The sequence below is a fragment of the Silurus meridionalis genome, chromosome 15 (assembly GCF_014805685.1).
Source record: "Silurus meridionalis isolate SWU-2019-XX chromosome 15, ASM1480568v1, whole genome shotgun sequence".
NCBI lineage: Eukaryota > Metazoa > Chordata > Actinopteri > Siluriformes > Siluridae > Silurus > Silurus meridionalis.
Genome location: NC_060898.1, coordinates 1,641,182 through 1,659,684, shown reverse-complemented (window position 1 = coordinate 1,659,684; position 18,503 = coordinate 1,641,182). Strand labels below are relative to the sequence as shown.

The following is an 18,503-nucleotide window of genomic DNA, read 5'->3' as shown; positions in this document are numbered from 1 at the left end:
GAGCAAAAGTATTTGGACACCCAATTTATTTACATTTTTGCAAAAAAAAAAAAAAAAAACCCCATATGTGGTTCTTCCCAAACTGCAGCATGAAGATGGAGGCACAGAATTGTATGATCTTTGGATGCATTTAGTACCATGACATTTTCCTTCACTTGAACTAGGTGATGCAAATCTGTTCCAGCATGGCAATGCTCCTATGCACAAATGAAGATATGCTGTCCATGGGAAAGCTGGAGTGGAAGATCTCCTGCTCACCTCACCACCATCAGTACCTGACTTTACTAACACCCTTGTGGATTTATGAGCACAAATCTCCACAAAATTCTAGAGGAACATCTCCCCAATCTTATGGTCAGGTGTACACAAATTTCTGTTCATACAGTGTACAGTTCTTACAGCTGCAGGTCTGAACACACTCCCTTCATTCCACAATTAGATATCATTCCTCTGCTATATTAAGCTTTGAGGTCAGGCTGGAACTCCCACAGATGGCATGTTGGCAGGAAGCTTGCTTTTTTTATTTTTGGTTCTAGTTTTGTATCTTGTTCTTCTCATTATGCGTCTTTGTTTCTCTGTTTTCCTGGAAAGCACAAGAGATTGTGTCTCCAAGAGTGAGTTTGGACACCTGGATGGTAACAGGGGTGTAAATGTGTGTCGATGTGACCTTGTTCACCCCTCACTGTGACCTTGTGTTTGTCCTTGAGTGGCAGCTGGAAAACAAGAAAACATTATTCATGCTATCGGTTTTAGATTATGGCCTTTCATCTGTTGGCAAAGGTAGCTGGGAGCCGTGTGTGTGTGATAAGATTTAGAGCTGTGAATATACACCCAAGCTGGATATTTACATTATCTGGCCAAAGGTTTGTAGACACCTGGCATAAGAGGACCATAAGACCACAACCTTTGGTGCATAAACTGCACAGGTTTTGACCTTTTTGACATCCAGAATAGTTGTTTCGGTATTCATTTTCAACACAAGAGATCAGATTCGTCCGGATAAGATAAGTTCATTGCAGTCCATGCATATCAAATTTGATGTCCACGGATCAGCTGAAACATCTCGGACCATTTCTGATTGATGTCATGATCCGAGTCTCGAATCCAAACCCCTCCACCTGTACAATCAAAAGACTGGTGTATAAAACAAAGCTTTTATGTTCCCATGTCACTTGGTCTTGGTCACTTGGTCAGCACTTGTTCTATGAGGGGCTTTGAGTCTGCATATGGTCAGAGGTCACCACTCCGACCGTGCTCTCCACCAGCCTAAAGGCCTCCATGAACTCGTTAATGTCAATGCTGCCGTCCCTGTTGAAGTCGATGCTTATGGCCAGGTCTGATATGGCTTCATCGCTGATCTCCATCTTCAAGTGGGAGCTCAGCAGCTTCCATGTCTGGCGGAACTCCTCCAATGAGATGAGTCCTGTCCAGAGGGGTGAGTTATTAGATCTTTCCCAAGTTGAAAAGAAACTAATCTAGCATGGATTTTTTAATGTACATACCCTGCAAAAAATAACCATCTAAATGAATAAATATGATATACAAATATCTAAATAAATGCATGATTTAACAAGATACAGACTCGAACAAGTGCACAAGTTACAATTGGGAAGATTTCTTCAAAACCTCTCTAGGCTTCAAAAAAGAGCAAAATGTCTTAAAATAAACATTAAAACACTCAATTAAAAAACTTATATATAATAATAATAATATTATAACATTATAATATATTAATATACTATATATATTATATATTATAAAAAAACTAAACTAAAAACAAGATCACGCATACATGTGTTCTGTCAGCAATTATTGATTCAAATGAGGATTGTCTTGTAACACAGTAGTTATGGTGGAAAAACAAAGCAAAATCATTACTTGCTGCTTCTTAAAATACATAAACTTATTGCAAAATAAAGCACTATTAAATGAAAGATATTTAACATGAGTAACTGAAAACAAAGTTCCAAACAAAAAAACAAAACCCATACTGGATAATGTTGAAAAGATAATTGTAATTTAGGTAATTTAATACTTAATTGTGGTGATTTTTATCAAACAGATTTTATAAATGTATAATTTTCTAAATTATAAATGCATTGACATAAAACAAGCATGTGGAATAAATAATACTAATAAACAAGAACTTAGTGTGATTAAGCATTTTTTACTGGCCAACTTCAAAACCAGTTATTACAGCTAAAAATAAAGTCTTAAAACTTACACGGTCCCAAAATACACCTCTGATGGTACTTAAGCTCAATTTTCAAGTCAAATAAGTCATAATAATCGTACACAATTTGCTCTTGGGTAATATTTTATTCTTGACTAGATTTTTTCGCAGTGCAGAGGTATCTCAGAGCTCATACCTGAGTGATCTGTGTCTATAATTCGGAAGATGGTCTCCAGGTTGGAGTGATGTCTGTACATTGTTTCCAGGAGCCCTGTATGAGCAAGCTGTGGAGACAGAAAAGGTTTCATCATACCGGATTTCACACATGACTATTTCACACACCGATCAGCCATAACATTATGACCACCTGCCTAAAATTGTTGGTCCCCTTTCGCTGCTAAAACAGTCGTGACCCGTCGAGCATCAAAAGCATTAACTTGGACCAGACTTAGCCTTCTCTCCTCACGTGCATCAATGAGCCTTGGAAACCCAAGTTCACCCGGTTCACCACTGTTCCTTCCTTGGAGCACTTTTGATAGATTCAGACCACTGCACACCAGGAACATCCCACAAGAGCTGCAGTTTTGGAGACGCCCTGATCCAGACGTCTAGACGTCACAATTGGTCCAACTCCCTCAAAATAAATATCTCCACCCACTAACAGGTGCCATGATGAAGAGATCATCAATGTTCTTCACTTCACCACTCAGAATGTTATGTTTTAATGTTATGCCTGGTCAGTGTGCATGATAATGATTTTTTTTGTTGAATCGTGATATATTACTTTTTATCCAGACGACTCAAAATTAAGCAGTTGAGGGTTAAGGGCCTTGTTCAGGGGCCCATCAGTGGCAGCTTAGCAGTGCTGGGATTTAACCTTCTGATCCAGAGTCCAATTCCTTAACCACTGAGCTCCAACCTCCACTAGTGCTAGATTGAATTATTGCTCTATCTCCATTACATCGTACCTCATTGTTGGGCTCGGTGATGTCAAGCTCTCGGAACCAGTCATGGTAGTTGAGCGTGCCGTCCTGCGTGTTGCAGCCCACCAGCTGGGATCTCAGGACTCTCCACGGCAGGCCAAGTCGCAACACCGACTCCAGTGCAGCGGCCCAGTGCTTCATCGAGATCACACCTGAAACAGATGCAGTACATGGCGTTCCTAAATGAGCGCCCAGCAAAGACTGGTGATCTTTTCATCTCTGGGATTATCCAGGTTCAGGTTGAGAGATGAAAAGCCAGCTAACTATATTCACATGTCTCTGTGTCTTCATTTTGGGTGTACAGGTAATAAAAGAGTGTAAAGTATAACTGCTAGATCCTATTTAGGATTGCTGTGGATTCAGGAAACATTGCACCAAGGAGGAGTTTAGCATAATGAATCCACCAGTAGTGGACAATAAGGAAGGAAAAGTGATTCATTTCTGTATTTAAGTAGCTTTTTTACGTATTCGTACTTTACTGAAGTATTTCCATTGATAAAAGAATGAACAACTCGGACCTGAAGAGTCGAGAGATGAACTACTCAGCTGTTTCCTGTAAATAACCTACAGAGATTTCGTTCATGCGCGTCCTGTAGAAAATGAACGAATCACTCTTTGAGATGACTCGTTCTACTGAGTCACATTATAGGCTCGTTCAGGATCAACGAATTATTCCTGCATGACACATCACTATTGTGTACATCATCCACCACTGGAATCCACCAAAAGAAGAGGTTTTGGAATAAAAGGAGGAAACTGGTGAACCTTGTGAAACCTACGCATACATTTCAAGAACAGAAACTACGTAGAAGAACCAGAGCTCAAGTAACAGGTCGTGTGTGTGTGTGTGTGTGTGTGTGTGTGTGTGTGTGTGTGTGTGAGTGTGTGATTTACCTGTGTGCCCTGGGTCATACTCTTGGAAGGCACTGATGAGGTCTGACATGTGGGCAAAGAGTTGCTCTCTCAAGGCTCGTAGAGCCGAACGCTCTGTCCGTCCAACACTATACACACACACACACACACACACACACACACACACACAGCTTTACACTCATTTTTTAAGTTTATTAGTTTTTTATACTTTACAATATGCATGGGAACTTTTCAAATAGCGTGTGTGTGTGTGTGTGTGTGTGTGTGTGTGTGTGTGTGTGTGTGTGTGTGTTTGACATAAACCTTCATCTGAACAGTGTGCTCACCTCTGTCTCAAGGTCAGCTCTCTGGTGGATCTGCTGGCCTGGTACTGGATGACATGAGGATTTAGGTCTGGTCCTAATCTTATATAGGCTCCTCTGTTGCTGCCTACTTCATAGTAGTTAGATGCAGAGAAAATGGTCAGAACCTACACACACACACACACACACACACACACACACACACACACACTGAATTGTTATTTGGAATTAAATGTGACATGCTATAATTCGAAATTAGTCCAAAATATCATTATGTATATTGCAGGGCATCAACTACCCCGTGTGTGTGTGTGTGTGTGTGTGTGTAACGTATACATCTCTGACCCTGCGGTTGTGACAGAACTCATAGCCGTCCTGTTTACACTCGTGGGAACGGATAAGCAGATGCAGGTTGTGTCGCTCGAGGACTTTCTGCGTGATGTCGGGACCCCAGTAACAGCCGCCTCCTCGAACCTCGTTTGGGACGCAGCCGTCCTGTGGCATCGGGTCACTCCACAGCAAATCGACGATCTGCAGGGGCGACACGTTAAAAAACTGAAGCAAATGAATGAAAGTTCTAACTTTTAAATATGTGATCATAATGAGATATTTGTTAAGGAAATGTTTTGAGCTCTGACTAGTGCGCTCTATTCAAAGGAAGTGAAAAAACCGATGCTACTGTACGCCTGCTAGATGGCCCCGGTGTCGCCAACTCCAAATCTGATTGGTTAAAGCAACAGCTTCAAGCAGCATGTATTTGAGAGCTAGTTATGAACGCCTCACATCAGATTCCTTTGACCCCGGCAACACGATGTGGCGGCTGAAATCTGATTGGATAGAAACTAACACTCCAGGAAGCTGCACATTACTGATTCTGATGGTGTTCAGGCAAGGAAGAGAAGGACTTACTGGCCCTGATGGCTCACAACAAATTAAATGTAATTGTAAACAGATAATAACCTACAGTGTGTCATTCCTGACTGGATAAGAAACAGTAAATGCTGCAGTACAAAAGGAACAAAACGCTCCAGGACCGCACTCCTTTGAGCTGGAACAAATATTAGGTTTATTAAACGTTATAGTGGAATCTCCTGTGCTCTCTACCTGCTTCCACTCCTCCGAGTCCGTCTCCGGAGCCTCGACGGAATCAGAGTCGGAGTCTGAGGAAAAGAAGTTAAGCCTGTCGCAGGAGGCACTGAGCCCCGCCCACCTCCTCCTTTCCTGAAGCTCCTCCTCCACAGAGTGGCTCGTGCTAATGTAGTAGGTCTGCCGCGGGCGTCGCTCGTACGTTAAAGAGCGCACACGTTTCCTGCTAGACGTGCTGTATCGCTCCTCGTTCCTGTCTGAGGGCTTTAGGGCCTGCTGAGGACGTTTCGGGGGCCTCAGAGCCGAGACGTACTGCGGAAAACAGAATCATGGATATAGGAATAACGGGAAACAATTGCTGTAGAATAAAACACTTCCTTATTACATTCACAGCGAGTTATATTGATCTCATTTACACAACTGGGGTTAAGGGCCTTGCTCAGGGGCCCAGGAGTGGCAGCTTGGTGTGGCTGGGATTTGAACTCATGACCTTCACATCCAAAATCCAATGCCAAATATATAATATTATAACATACTAATAGAAATTCGTTGCACTAAAAGTCCCTCTTTGACACAACACAACATGGTGAGGTTTATTCCCCCCAGGTTTACAACTCACTCTGTGTCGTTCCAATTTGGCGATGATCTGGAGGTCAGTGGTGTCTGAGATCCCTCCGTGCACAATCAGCACTTTCTGGTCGATCACGGTTGCCAAGGGCAACCAGCTGAATATCTTCTGGAGCAGCTTTAGGATCTTCTTCCCATGAACCTGTGATGGTCAGAATGCATCCAATCAACCACCAAACTGGTTACTAATTTCAGTTTGTTAAATGTTTGTGGACACCAGACCATTTTTTCTGTGTTAACTCGCTAGCTCTGTGTCAATGAGGAGACGTTGGAGATGTTATGAACACTCGGCACTGGTGATAAATTTAGCCAGGGGTAATCTGCTATCCTGGGTGTTAGTAGCAGCTGCTACTGCCTAAATGAAATCTTATCTCAGATCTCTCTCGCTTTCTCTCAGATAAAAAAAAGCTGTAATGAAAAACATCTTTGTAGTCGATTATCTTAATCTCCTACTGACAATGTTAGAAGAACCTGAAATGGATATAAATGTATTTTTGGCATGTTCTGGCCTCATAACATTGAACACTTTTCCCTGATGAGATCTCTCTCTGTTTTTTTCTCCAGCATGTTTTTAATGGGTGACCAAAAATTTCTGGATTTACCTCAAAAGTGAAACAGGTTTCCAGAAATAGGGTCCAGACACTAAAATCAGCCCTTGTGTGGACAGAAATGTGTCTATGATTTATTTGCAGAAGACTAAGCCTAAAGAAAGCCCGTTTAATCCTGTAATCCGTCACCCAGGTCAGTGAGAGTGACCCATTTCACAGCGTGACTGTTAGAGGCCACAGCTCAGGTTAATGCATATTCAAGTCCAAAAAATTATGTGTCACGGTTAATGTTGTATTTTGTTTATTGAAGTCTGTGGGACCCGAGCAGGAAGCTCACTCACCCTGTACTTCCCATGAACCTCCTTGTTGAAGCCGTACCTGGAAGAGAAAGAAGTGAGAGGTAAGTCATGTGACCTCTGAAAGGTTTCTCAATTCTATGAAATGCAGCAAACCCAAACAATAGACTTGGACGATTCATTGTGGTCCGATGTTTCTTCAGTTCCCTGTTTATTACATTCATTTCCCATTTCACATCTATGGAAATTTTTCTAAAGACAAAATAAAGCCTATAAGTAACAGAGAGCATTGAAGACCCTGGTCACTTTGCTAATCTGACGCTAGGACGAAGCTTGAGCTCATAAATCCAGTGGTGGATGAAGTACACAAACCATGTATTTGAGTAAAGTAGAAATACTTATTGTCCACTACTACCTACAGATCTGATTTTCACAGAGATTACTGCTTATAATTAGCTTTAGAATTTATATCACATCTACAGGACATCCAGAAGGACCACCAACTACCTCAGGTTGACAATGTGGTCCTCGTGATTTCCCCTATTGAGGTGGACATCGTTGGGATACACCAATTGGAAGGCGAACAAGATCAGCAGGATCTCAATAGAGTCTTTCCCTCGATCCACAAAGTCTCCATTAAAGACGTACGACGTCTCCACCGATGGCAAGCCGTTCTGAAGGGTGATGACAGACAAATCAGCTACAAATAGATGTTTTTGATAACTAGCATGGCCATGCTATATATATAGTACCAACCTTATAAAAGACCAGCAGGAGATCTTCAAGTTGTCCGTGCAAGTCTCCTGTAGAAACAAAAAAAAACGTAATATTTTTTACTAACATGCAAACTATTGTGTGATTACATCTCCCCCACATACCACAGATTGTGATCTCCTTGCTGTGGCGTGTAGACACCACGTTAATGTTCGGCAGAACCCGGAGCAATCTCCATGTTTCCCCGAGAAGCTGGAGGACATATCGAGAATGGAGCTGCTACTGGGAAAGATACACACACCCAAGAAAACAGACATGATGTCAAAAGGACAGATTCGAATATCAAATATACTTCAAGCTCAGAGAAGATCTAAGATTCATTATTGAGATCTGAGCTTGTTCTGGTGTCTGGTTCCTCTGTTCCTCAGGTGTAAACCCTACAACAAATTGATTTCTCTTTCAGACATCATACCTCAGGACCTTCAACTGAGCCATATTTGCAATTCCATACTTGTTTTTGTTTGAAGGCCTCTACTAGATCTGTAACATTGCTGACAGTCAGAGGGAACGTCAGGTGAGGCCCGGTGTAAACCTCCGGCACCACAATGTCCTTGTAGCAGAAATACCGCTCCCATTCCGCATCCAGGAACACTTCCGTCTCCCGAAATATGTGGGAGATCAGCTTTCCTGAGGACCAGATTGGACATGAGAAGTGAGGATGACGTTTACGTGTGTGATTTCTGAAATGAGTGTCGCTTTTGACAAATAAGCTGAAACAATGGAAAACTCCTACGTTCATTGCTTGCAGGAGTGAAGTGGTCCATGAGGAAGCCAAAGAAATTGTAGAGCTGAAGAAAGAAAACACACAAAGCAAGTGTGAGGTTACAGCAAATCAGAGGTGGAACGTAACAGATGACTTTTTGTGTACTTCTACTTTTTTATAGTTTTTTAAATCTGTAGTTTTACTTTTACTTAAGTATGTTTTGTTTAAAGTTTTGAACTTAACTACATTTTAAATCATATTCGTTAAAAATCTTCTTCTTCTTAATTCAGCTTCTCCCATTAGGGGTCTCCACAGCGGATCATCCGTCTCCACACCCCCCTGTCCTCTACATCTGCTTCTTTCACACCAACTACCTCCATGTCTTCCCTCACCACATCCATAAACCTCCTTCTTGTTCTTCCTCTTTTCCTCCTTCCTGGTGGCTCCATCCTCAGCATTCTCCTACTGATATACCCCATGTCCCTCCTATGCACATGTCCAAACCATCTCAATCTCACCTCCTCACCTTGTCTCCAAAACGTCCTACATGCGCTGTCTCTAATAAACTAATTTCTAATCCTATTTTTTTATTACATCAGAACACATTTGTATTAAATACATTTTGCATTACATATATTCCATCAGTGAAATCTCTCACCTTGATCTGATCCTGCTCTCCTGCGTACTCGATGGACTGGAAAATGTTCCACGTGCACCGGCGTCGCATCTCCAAGCGGGCCACGTACTGCCGGTACCAGCGCTGGATGAGTAAAGCTGCCCGCATCGCTGTACAGGTACACAGTGATTAAACTTCATTTCGTTTAGTTTTTTTTTTTTCCTTCAGGAATGGACCAGGATGTACCACTCTGACTCACTCTGTATGTTTTTGTATCTTCAGTACAGGACGTGTTGGAAAACAGAGCTGACCTGACACTACTGTATAATATGTTCTATAAAACAGACTACAGCTCAAGGGCACATCTGTAGCACCATGACTTACAATAAACAGTAAACCTGGCCTGTTTTTAGGTATAATATAATAATGAAGTTCCTGATTTGAACACCGGGTGCTGCTAATATTCACAACCAGATGTGTATATGTACTGGCTCCTGATCTTCTCTTTCATTTTCATACAAATGATGCTGTTTATTCTAGATCCCCAAATTAACAATATAAATCTCTTAATTACTCAGAACTTATAGGTCGAGGCTGGCAATCATGCTGTTTGTTTTATTTTTTTGTTTGTGTTTATATAATGCATTTGTTTGTAATTTTTCATTTAATTAATGAATTTTAAGGCCCATTGCTCATGGGCCTTAAAATTCTGCTACTCAGTCGTATGACACTACACTTCCCTATACTACACTACACTACACCACACCACCCTATACTACACTACACTATACTATACTACACTACACCACACCACACTACACCACCCTATACTACACCACACCACCCTGTACCACACTACACTACACTACACTACCCTATACTACACTACACTACCCTATACTACACTACACTACACTACACTTCCCTATACTACACTACTCTACCCTATACTACACTACACTACACTACACTACACTACCCTATACTACACTACACCTACACTACACTGCCCTATACTGCACCACACTGCACCCTATACTACACCACACTGCCCTATACTACACTACACACCACACCACACTACCCTATACTACACTACACTACCCTATACTACACTACACTGCACCACACCACACTACACTCACCCTATACCACACTACACTGCCTATACTACACCACACTGCCTATACTACACTGCACTACACTACACTACCCTATGCTACACTACACTGCACCACCCTATACTGCACTGCACCACACTGCACTACACTACCCTATACCACACCACACTACACCCTATACCACACTACACCACACTACACTTCCTATACTACACTACACTACCCTATACTACACTGCACTGCACTGCACCACACCACCCTATACACTACACTACACTCACCCTATACTACACTACACCACACTGCACTACACTGCCTATACTACACCACACTGCACACTGCACCCTATACTACACCACACCACCCTATACCACTGCACTACACCACCCCATACTACACCACACTGCCTATACCACACTACACTGCACTACCCTATACTACACTACACCACACACTACACTACACTACACTACCCTATACTACACTGCACCACCCTATACTACACCACACTGCCTATACTACACTACACTACCCCATACTACACCACTACACTGCCCTATACTACACTGCACTGCCCTATGCTACACTACACCACACTGCCCTATACTACACCACACTGCCTATACTACACTACACTGCCTATACTGCACTACACCACTGCACTGCACTGCCCTATACTACACTGCACTGCCTATACTACACACACTACACTGCCCTATACCACACTACACTCCCTATACTACACTGCACCACACCACACTGCACTACACTGCACCACACCACCCTATACTACACTACACCACACTCACCCTATACCACACCACACTGCCTATGCTACACACCACACTGCCTATACTGCACTGCACTGCCCTATACCACACTGCACACCACACTGCCTATACTGCACTGCACTGCCTATGCTACACTGCACCACACCACCCTATACTACACTGCACCACCCTATACTACACTGCACTACACTACCCTGTACTACACTGCACTACCCTATACTGCACTACACCACACCACCCTATACTACACTACACACCACACCACCCTACACTACACCACACTGCACTGCCCTATACTACACCACTGCCTATACTACACCACTGCCTATGCTACACTGCACTGCCCTATGCTACACCACACTGCACACACTGCACTGCCTATACTACACCACACTGCCTATACTACACTACACCACCCTATACTGCACTACACTGCCCTATACTGCACTACACCACCCTATACCACTGCACTGCACACCACTGCACTGCACCCTATACCACTACACTGCCCTGTACTACACTGCACACCACACTACCCTATACTACACTGCACACCACTACACTACACTACCACACTACACCACCCTATACTACACCACACCACTACACTACACTACACACCACACTACACTGCACTACACTACACTACCACACCACACCACCCTACTACACCACACACCACACCACACCACCCTACACCACACCACACCACCCTGTACTACACTACATTATACTACCCTATACCACACCACACTACCCCATACTACACCACACCACCCTATACTACACCACACCACCCTATACTCACACTACACCACACCACCCTATACTACACCACACCACCCTATACTACACCACACCACACCACCCTATACTACACCACACCACCCCATACTACACCACACCACACCACCCTGTACCACACCACACCACCCTATACCACACCACACCACACCACCCTATACCACACCACACCACCCTACACCACACCACCACACCACACTACCCTATACCACACCACACCACCCTATACTACACCACACTACCCTATACCACACTACACCACCCTATACTACACTCACACCACACCACACCACCCTATACTACACCACACCACCCTATACTACACCACACCACCCTATACCACACTACACCACCCTATACTACACTACACCCTATACTACACTACACCACACTACACCACCCTGTACCACACCACACCACCCTGTACCACACCACACCACCCCATACTACACCACACCACACCACACCACACCACCCTATACTCACACCACACCACCCTATACTACACCACACCACCCTACACTACACCACACCACACCACCTTATACTACACTACACACACACCACACCACACCACACCACCCTATACTACACCACACCACCCTATACTACACCACACCACCCTATACTCACACCACACCACACCACCCTATACCACACCACACTACACCACCCCATACCACACCACACCACACCACCATACCACACCACACCACCCTATACCACACCACACCACACCACCCTATACTACACCACACCACCCTATACTACACCACACCACCCTATACTACACCACACCACCCTATACCACACCACACCACCCTATACCACACCACACCACACCACCCTATACTACACCACACCACCCTATACCACACCACACCACACCACCCTATACTACACCACACTACCCTATACCACACTACACTACACTACACTACCCTGTACCACACCACACCACCCTGTACCACACTACACCACCCTATACTACACTACACTACACCACACTCACCCTATACTACACTACACTACCCTATACTACACCACACCACTACACCACACCACACCACACTACACCACACACACTACACCACCCTGTACTACACCACACCACCCTGTACCACACCACACCACACTACACCACCCTGTACTACACTACACTACCCTGTACTACACTACACTACACTACCCTGTACTACACTACACTATATTATACTACAATATACTACACTATACTACATTATATTACACTATACTATACTATATTATATTATACTACCCTATACTACATTATATTACACTATACTACATTGCTCATGGGCCTTAAAATTCTGCTACTCAGTCGTATGACACTACACTACCCTGTACTACACTATACTACCCTATATTACATTATATTACACTATACTATATTATATTACACTATACTACCCTATACTACATTATATTACACTAAACTATATTATATTATGCTATACTACCCTATATTACATAATATTACACTATACTACCCTATACTTTACTATATTTTACTACAATATACTACACTATACTTTACTATATTATAATACACTATACTATCCTATATTACACTATACTACCCTATACTACACTATATTATACTACACTATACTTTACTATATTTTACTACAATATACTACAATATACTTTACTATATTATAATACACTATACTATCCTATATTACACTATACTACATTATACTACCCTATACTTTACTATACTACCCTATACTACACTATATTATACTACACTATACTTTACTATACTTTACTATATTATACTACAATATACTACACTATACTTTACTATATTATATTACCCTATACTACATTATACTACCCTGTAACTTTCTTTCGGTTAGGGGTCGCTCGCATGTTTGATTTGGCACATGTTTTTATGCTGGATGCCCTTCCTAACGCAACCCTCCCTAATTTATCCGGGCTTGGGACCGGCACTGAGAGTGGCTGGGGTTGGTTCCCTGACCGGGGCTCGAACCCGGGCCCCAGCGGTGAGAGCGCCGCATCCTAACCACTAGACCACCAGGGACACTATACTACACTTTACTACACTATACTACACTATACTTTACTATATTATATTACACTATACTACATTATATTACACTACACTACCGTATACTACACTATACTACATTATATTATACTATACTACATTTAGGATGACTAATGATACTACAATCAAGGAGTATTTTGTATATTATTACCTACTAAAGGCATTTGCTAGGCCATCTATCTACACTAACCTAATCAAACTGACTCACCCGTTACAGCTTCAGACAAAAATATATACAAACACAATGTTTTGATTTTATATATATATATATATATATATATATATATATATATATATATATATATATATATATATGATGATGATGTAAGAATAATTATATTAGGAAGGTGTGCATGTTTTTGTATTAAAAATACTGAATTACCTGGAACTGAAATGTTTGCTGAGGGGAGCAAAGGATAAAACAACAACAACAAAAGATAAACAATTAGAAATGCTCAGTATATTATACATCATTAGAAAATTATTGAGGTTTAAATCATTTACACATTACACTATTAAGAGTACCTTTGTCGTATCTTTTCAGCTCCAGCTCCGTGGGTTGGGGTTTGGTAGCACCACATCCCATGTCCCTTTGCCACAGACATACACGCCTGATCAGAGTCCCACACACTGATCACTGTACGTTCCTGGAGGTATCATCAGGGCAAACAGAGGCAGCGTTAAATACACACTGGTTATTCATGCTGAGGTGATGAGGCACCACCATGCACATGTCCGATACAGGAAACATACACTCTAAGCAGATTCTCAACAATGAGTGCCGAATAAGCAGAGATTACTCATGTGCCCTGCTTTCAGCTTCAAGCTCCTCTCTGAGCATCCAGATTTTCAGTTAATTACAAGAAGTTACCGGGCATGCTATAATAAATCCTCTGTTTTTAATCCTAAATCAGCCTAGGTTTATCTTTCAACCTATGGATCTGCAGTTGACACTAATCGAAACATCCAAATTCCCAAAGATTAAAGACAGCCGACTTTGTTAATACTTACTAAACCCGTTTGCGTTCTCAAACTCCCATCATGTCAGCAGAAATCCCAGCTGTCCTCACGTTGCCTCGTGTCGCCTCATACAGTAGAAAGGTGGAAATGTCTGTCATAATCACATTGAAAACATTGACTTATTTTCCTCTTCTCCAGAGCACAGTTCATCAAATCTGAAACCAGGACCTGGACCTTGAAGAGGTTCTCCTGCTGATCCTGCGAATGCTCCTGAAGCATCTCCGCAGTGAAAAGTACCTTTAACAACCTCATGTCCTGGTAATCAAAACAACTAGATTAGGATTAGAGATCACTAAGGCTTATTGTCACACCTTCCTTTCATTATGTAGTGTTCTATTGGGTTCGGTCTAATCCTCACTTTCATCATCAGGACTCCTGTGTAGATTCCTGCTGATATTTATTTACAGTCTGATCACTGTAAAGTGATCAGAAGTGATATATTCTGCTCCACTCTGTACATTCTTTCTCATTCTGGACAATTCTTTTGTATATAATTGTATTATTCTATTCATTTACTCTGTATATAATCCACTGTATATCCCAGATTATCCACATATCTATATGAGGTGATATCAGGAGTCTGTTGACTAGTTTTGTAACACGCCAACAGATGGCAGCACAAGGCTGCACGCACAGTCACATGGAGCACCGACCTTCGTTCTACCAATCCATCTATCAAGCCACCTGTGTATCTATCAACCCATCCATCCATTCAGGTATCTATCCATCCAACTGTCTTTCCACTCATCTGTCCATCCATCCATCTATTTATGTGTCTATCCATCCAAATATCTGTCTATCCGCCATTCACAAAAACCAAAAATAGTACACAACTCGATAAAAAAGAACCATCTATCTAGTGTTAACCTTAAATCATTCATGTTGGAAAGTATTTGCACCCCCTAATATGAGGTTCTTCACCAAACTGTTACTACAAAGACGGAGGTTGGAGTAAAAGAGATTCCTCAACCTCACTGAACACCTTTGGGATGAACTGGAACTTAAACTGAAGCTCAACATCCCAAAACCACTGCCTGATCTCATTAATGCACTTGTCTCTTCATGACAATACCATCATGAACAAAGCGACTTCCACAAAGACTTGGTCGTTTGTGTGAACGTTGGAATGGAAGAGCCCTGACTTCCTTAACCAACAGTCAGACACCAAAATCTATTGGAAAGACTTCTCAGAAAAGTGGTGCTTATACAACAAATAGGGAATACATCTGGAATGAGATGTTTCACAAGAAAATATAGGTGTGATGTGATGTTCAGGTATCTACAAAGCTTTAGCCATTTAGTACATAAAGGCACAAGTAGTAGATTGTTCCCCAAATGTATGTTAGAATATTTGGTGGAGAAGAACAGAGGAACACTCTTTAAATCATCTTTAAACTATGCAATGATGCCACCAATCAAACTTTTGCTTTTTTTTCTTCTTGTTTATGTCATTTTTTGTTCAATATTCAACACTGTGGTTTTCCTCTGGTTGATTCTTCAAATAATTAACTTTTTTAACTTTAGTAACAATATACAAACACAACCGCACATAACTCACATAGCGAAGTCCAGCACCAAAGTAAAAAAATATATATTTTGTATTCAAAAATAATATTAAATAGGAATGCATTCTGTGGACATTCCTGATTAAAGGACGGTCTCCCACCTGCAGGATGCAAGAAAGCGATCTTAATGCATCTTTTATTTGTTTTTTAATAGACAAGTTAGGGAGGCTGTCTGCACCCAAGGACAACATTACTGCTGTTCCTGTAGTTCAAACTCTTCTCAGTGAAAACAGTTATGCTCCCAGAGGTCTTCTAAAGATACATGTTTGTATGTTTGCATGTCCTCAAATGACTCCACAAGTTCTGAGCAGGCCCTGCTTCTGTCACAGTTACAATTCACTCTCATAAACGATGAACGTTTAGCTCTTGTTTGCCAACTGTATTTCTCTATTAGGAATATTAAAAAGTGGACATTGACACGTGTCTTATGCGGTCCTGGCATCAGGATAATCCAAGATGAGATTTTAATAGGTCAAGTTGCTGGTTGATCTTAAAATAGATCCCGGCTCGGATCCTTCATTCACGTGTGCTTGCTAAAAACAATTCAAGGGAGCAAGCTGGAGCATGCATGCTGTTCAGAGAGGAAAATGCAGACTAGATTACATTAGTTTTATAGTTTCAATGGAAATGTTCATCCTAATACATAACTCTAACCCCAAACCTTAACCCTTAATCCTAATACATAACTCTAACCCCAACCTTAACCCTTAACCCTTAATACAAAACTCTAACCCCAACCTTAATCCATAATCCTTATACATAACTCTAACCCCAACCTTAATCCTTAATCCTTAATACATAACTCTAACCTTAACCCTTAACCCTTAATACATAACTCTAACCCCAACCTTAACCCTTAACCCTTAATACATAACTCTAACCCCAACCTTAACCCTTAACCCTTAATACATAACTCTAACCTTAACCTTAACCCTTAATACATAACTCTAACCTTAACCCTTAACCCTTAATACATAACTCTAACCCCAACCTTAACCCTTAATCCTTAATCCATAACTCTAACCCCAACCTTAACCCTTAATCCTTAATCCATAACTCTAACCCCAACCTTAACCCCTAATCCTTAATACATAACTTTAACCCCTAATCCAAACCCCTATCCCTTAATCATATATATATATAGTCCATGATTGTCATGACAAGTTAAATGTATTATTATTATTATGATTATTATTATTATTATTATTAATTAGGTTCACTGGTGGTCTAGTGGTTAATTAAATTATTTAAACACCACTGAACCCTTTTATTAGCTTCATTTAGAGAGATACATTTCCTAAACCCACCTCCATGCTCTTGTGGTTGTTTTACATTCTTTGAATATTACTGATATTAAACCACAATAGGGCCTGTGTGCTGGTGTGCATGGAGGATCAAATAAGTGATGACATGCCTTCTGGATTATCGTCTATAAATGAATGCTGACTGATGTGACTTTATTTATTCTTGTGTTCAAGGAAAGTTTGTCTTTGAACTGCAGTTTAAAAAAGGAAATGATTACTTACAATGATTGCTTTGTGTTTGTTTTGGATTTTTTTTAGGAGTTGGGAGTTGATGCAGGATTTTGATCCAGACCTCATATCTGCTCATTTAGACAGACCACCTCAGTTACCATCTGGGAGTTTTGAATTGTAAAGAATGCACCATAATCACACATCTCACACATCTCACACATTTTTCTTCTAAATGTGTGTGGGAATATGAATGCTTATTGTTAGCTGCTGGCTATAAACAGTACAATCAGTCATTCAGGATATGGAGCTGTCAAATTTAATCATCTTTGTTGAGACTGCATTTTTAATACTATGAGACAAGTCTAGTTGGTTGACTAACCATAACCGCTAACCTTTCCCCCTAATCATAAGCCTGGCCATTACCCCTAAAACTAACTCCTAACCTCTACTCCTTACTCTAACTCCAAACTCTATTCCTAAATCTTATCATTAACCCTTACCCCAACCCAACTACAATAGCAACCTTATTTCTTAACCCCAAACTCTAACCCTAATTGTAACTCTAATCCCTAACCCTAACATTATCCCTATACCTAACCCCTAACACAAAACCCTGGACCCTAATTCTAACCCTAACCCTAAGTAAAACCC

At 41.4% G+C, this 18,503-nt stretch overlaps 1 protein-coding gene and 2 long non-coding RNA genes across 4 annotated transcripts; 2 read left to right on the top strand and 1 right to left on the bottom strand.

The window, feature by feature from the left end:
* Positions 1-511: 511 nt before the first annotated feature.
* LOC124398307 (serine/threonine-protein phosphatase with EF-hands 2-like) lies at positions 512-15,025 on the bottom strand. Of its 2 annotated transcripts, XM_046868410.1 has the most exons (19): positions 14,804-15,025; positions 14,318-14,439; positions 14,175-14,192; positions 14,001-14,009; positions 9,024-9,151; positions 8,396-8,450; positions 8,114-8,289; positions 7,767-7,881; positions 7,645-7,691; positions 7,396-7,562; positions 6,934-6,970; positions 6,037-6,186; positions 5,436-5,729; positions 4,677-4,862; positions 4,356-4,498; positions 4,051-4,157; positions 3,142-3,308; positions 2,370-2,457; positions 512-1,423 (listed from the first exon to the last, which is right to left on the bottom strand). In XM_046868410.1, exons 2-19 carry the CDS (start codon positions 14,376-14,378, stop codon positions 1,203-1,205), a joined length of 2,169 nt encoding a protein of 722 aa, XP_046724366.1. In that variant the 5' UTR covers positions 14,379-14,439; positions 14,804-15,025; the 3' UTR covers positions 512-1,202. The 2 variants fall into 2 exon arrangements, with proteins under 2 accessions (XP_046724366.1, XP_046724367.1); XM_046868411.1 differs by lacking the exon at positions 14,001-14,009.
* LOC124398313 lies at positions 6,241-14,431 on the top strand. The gene is made up of 3 exons (XR_006928046.1): positions 6,241-6,992; positions 9,011-9,159; positions 14,337-14,431. It is a non-coding gene; the product is annotated as an uncharacterized LOC124398313 (long non-coding RNA).
* LOC124398312 lies at positions 14,948-18,029 on the top strand. The gene is made up of 3 exons (XR_006928045.1): positions 14,948-15,070; positions 15,423-15,528; positions 17,940-18,029. It is a non-coding gene; the product is annotated as an uncharacterized LOC124398312 (long non-coding RNA).
* The last annotated feature ends 474 nt before the right edge of the window (positions 18,030-18,503 follow it).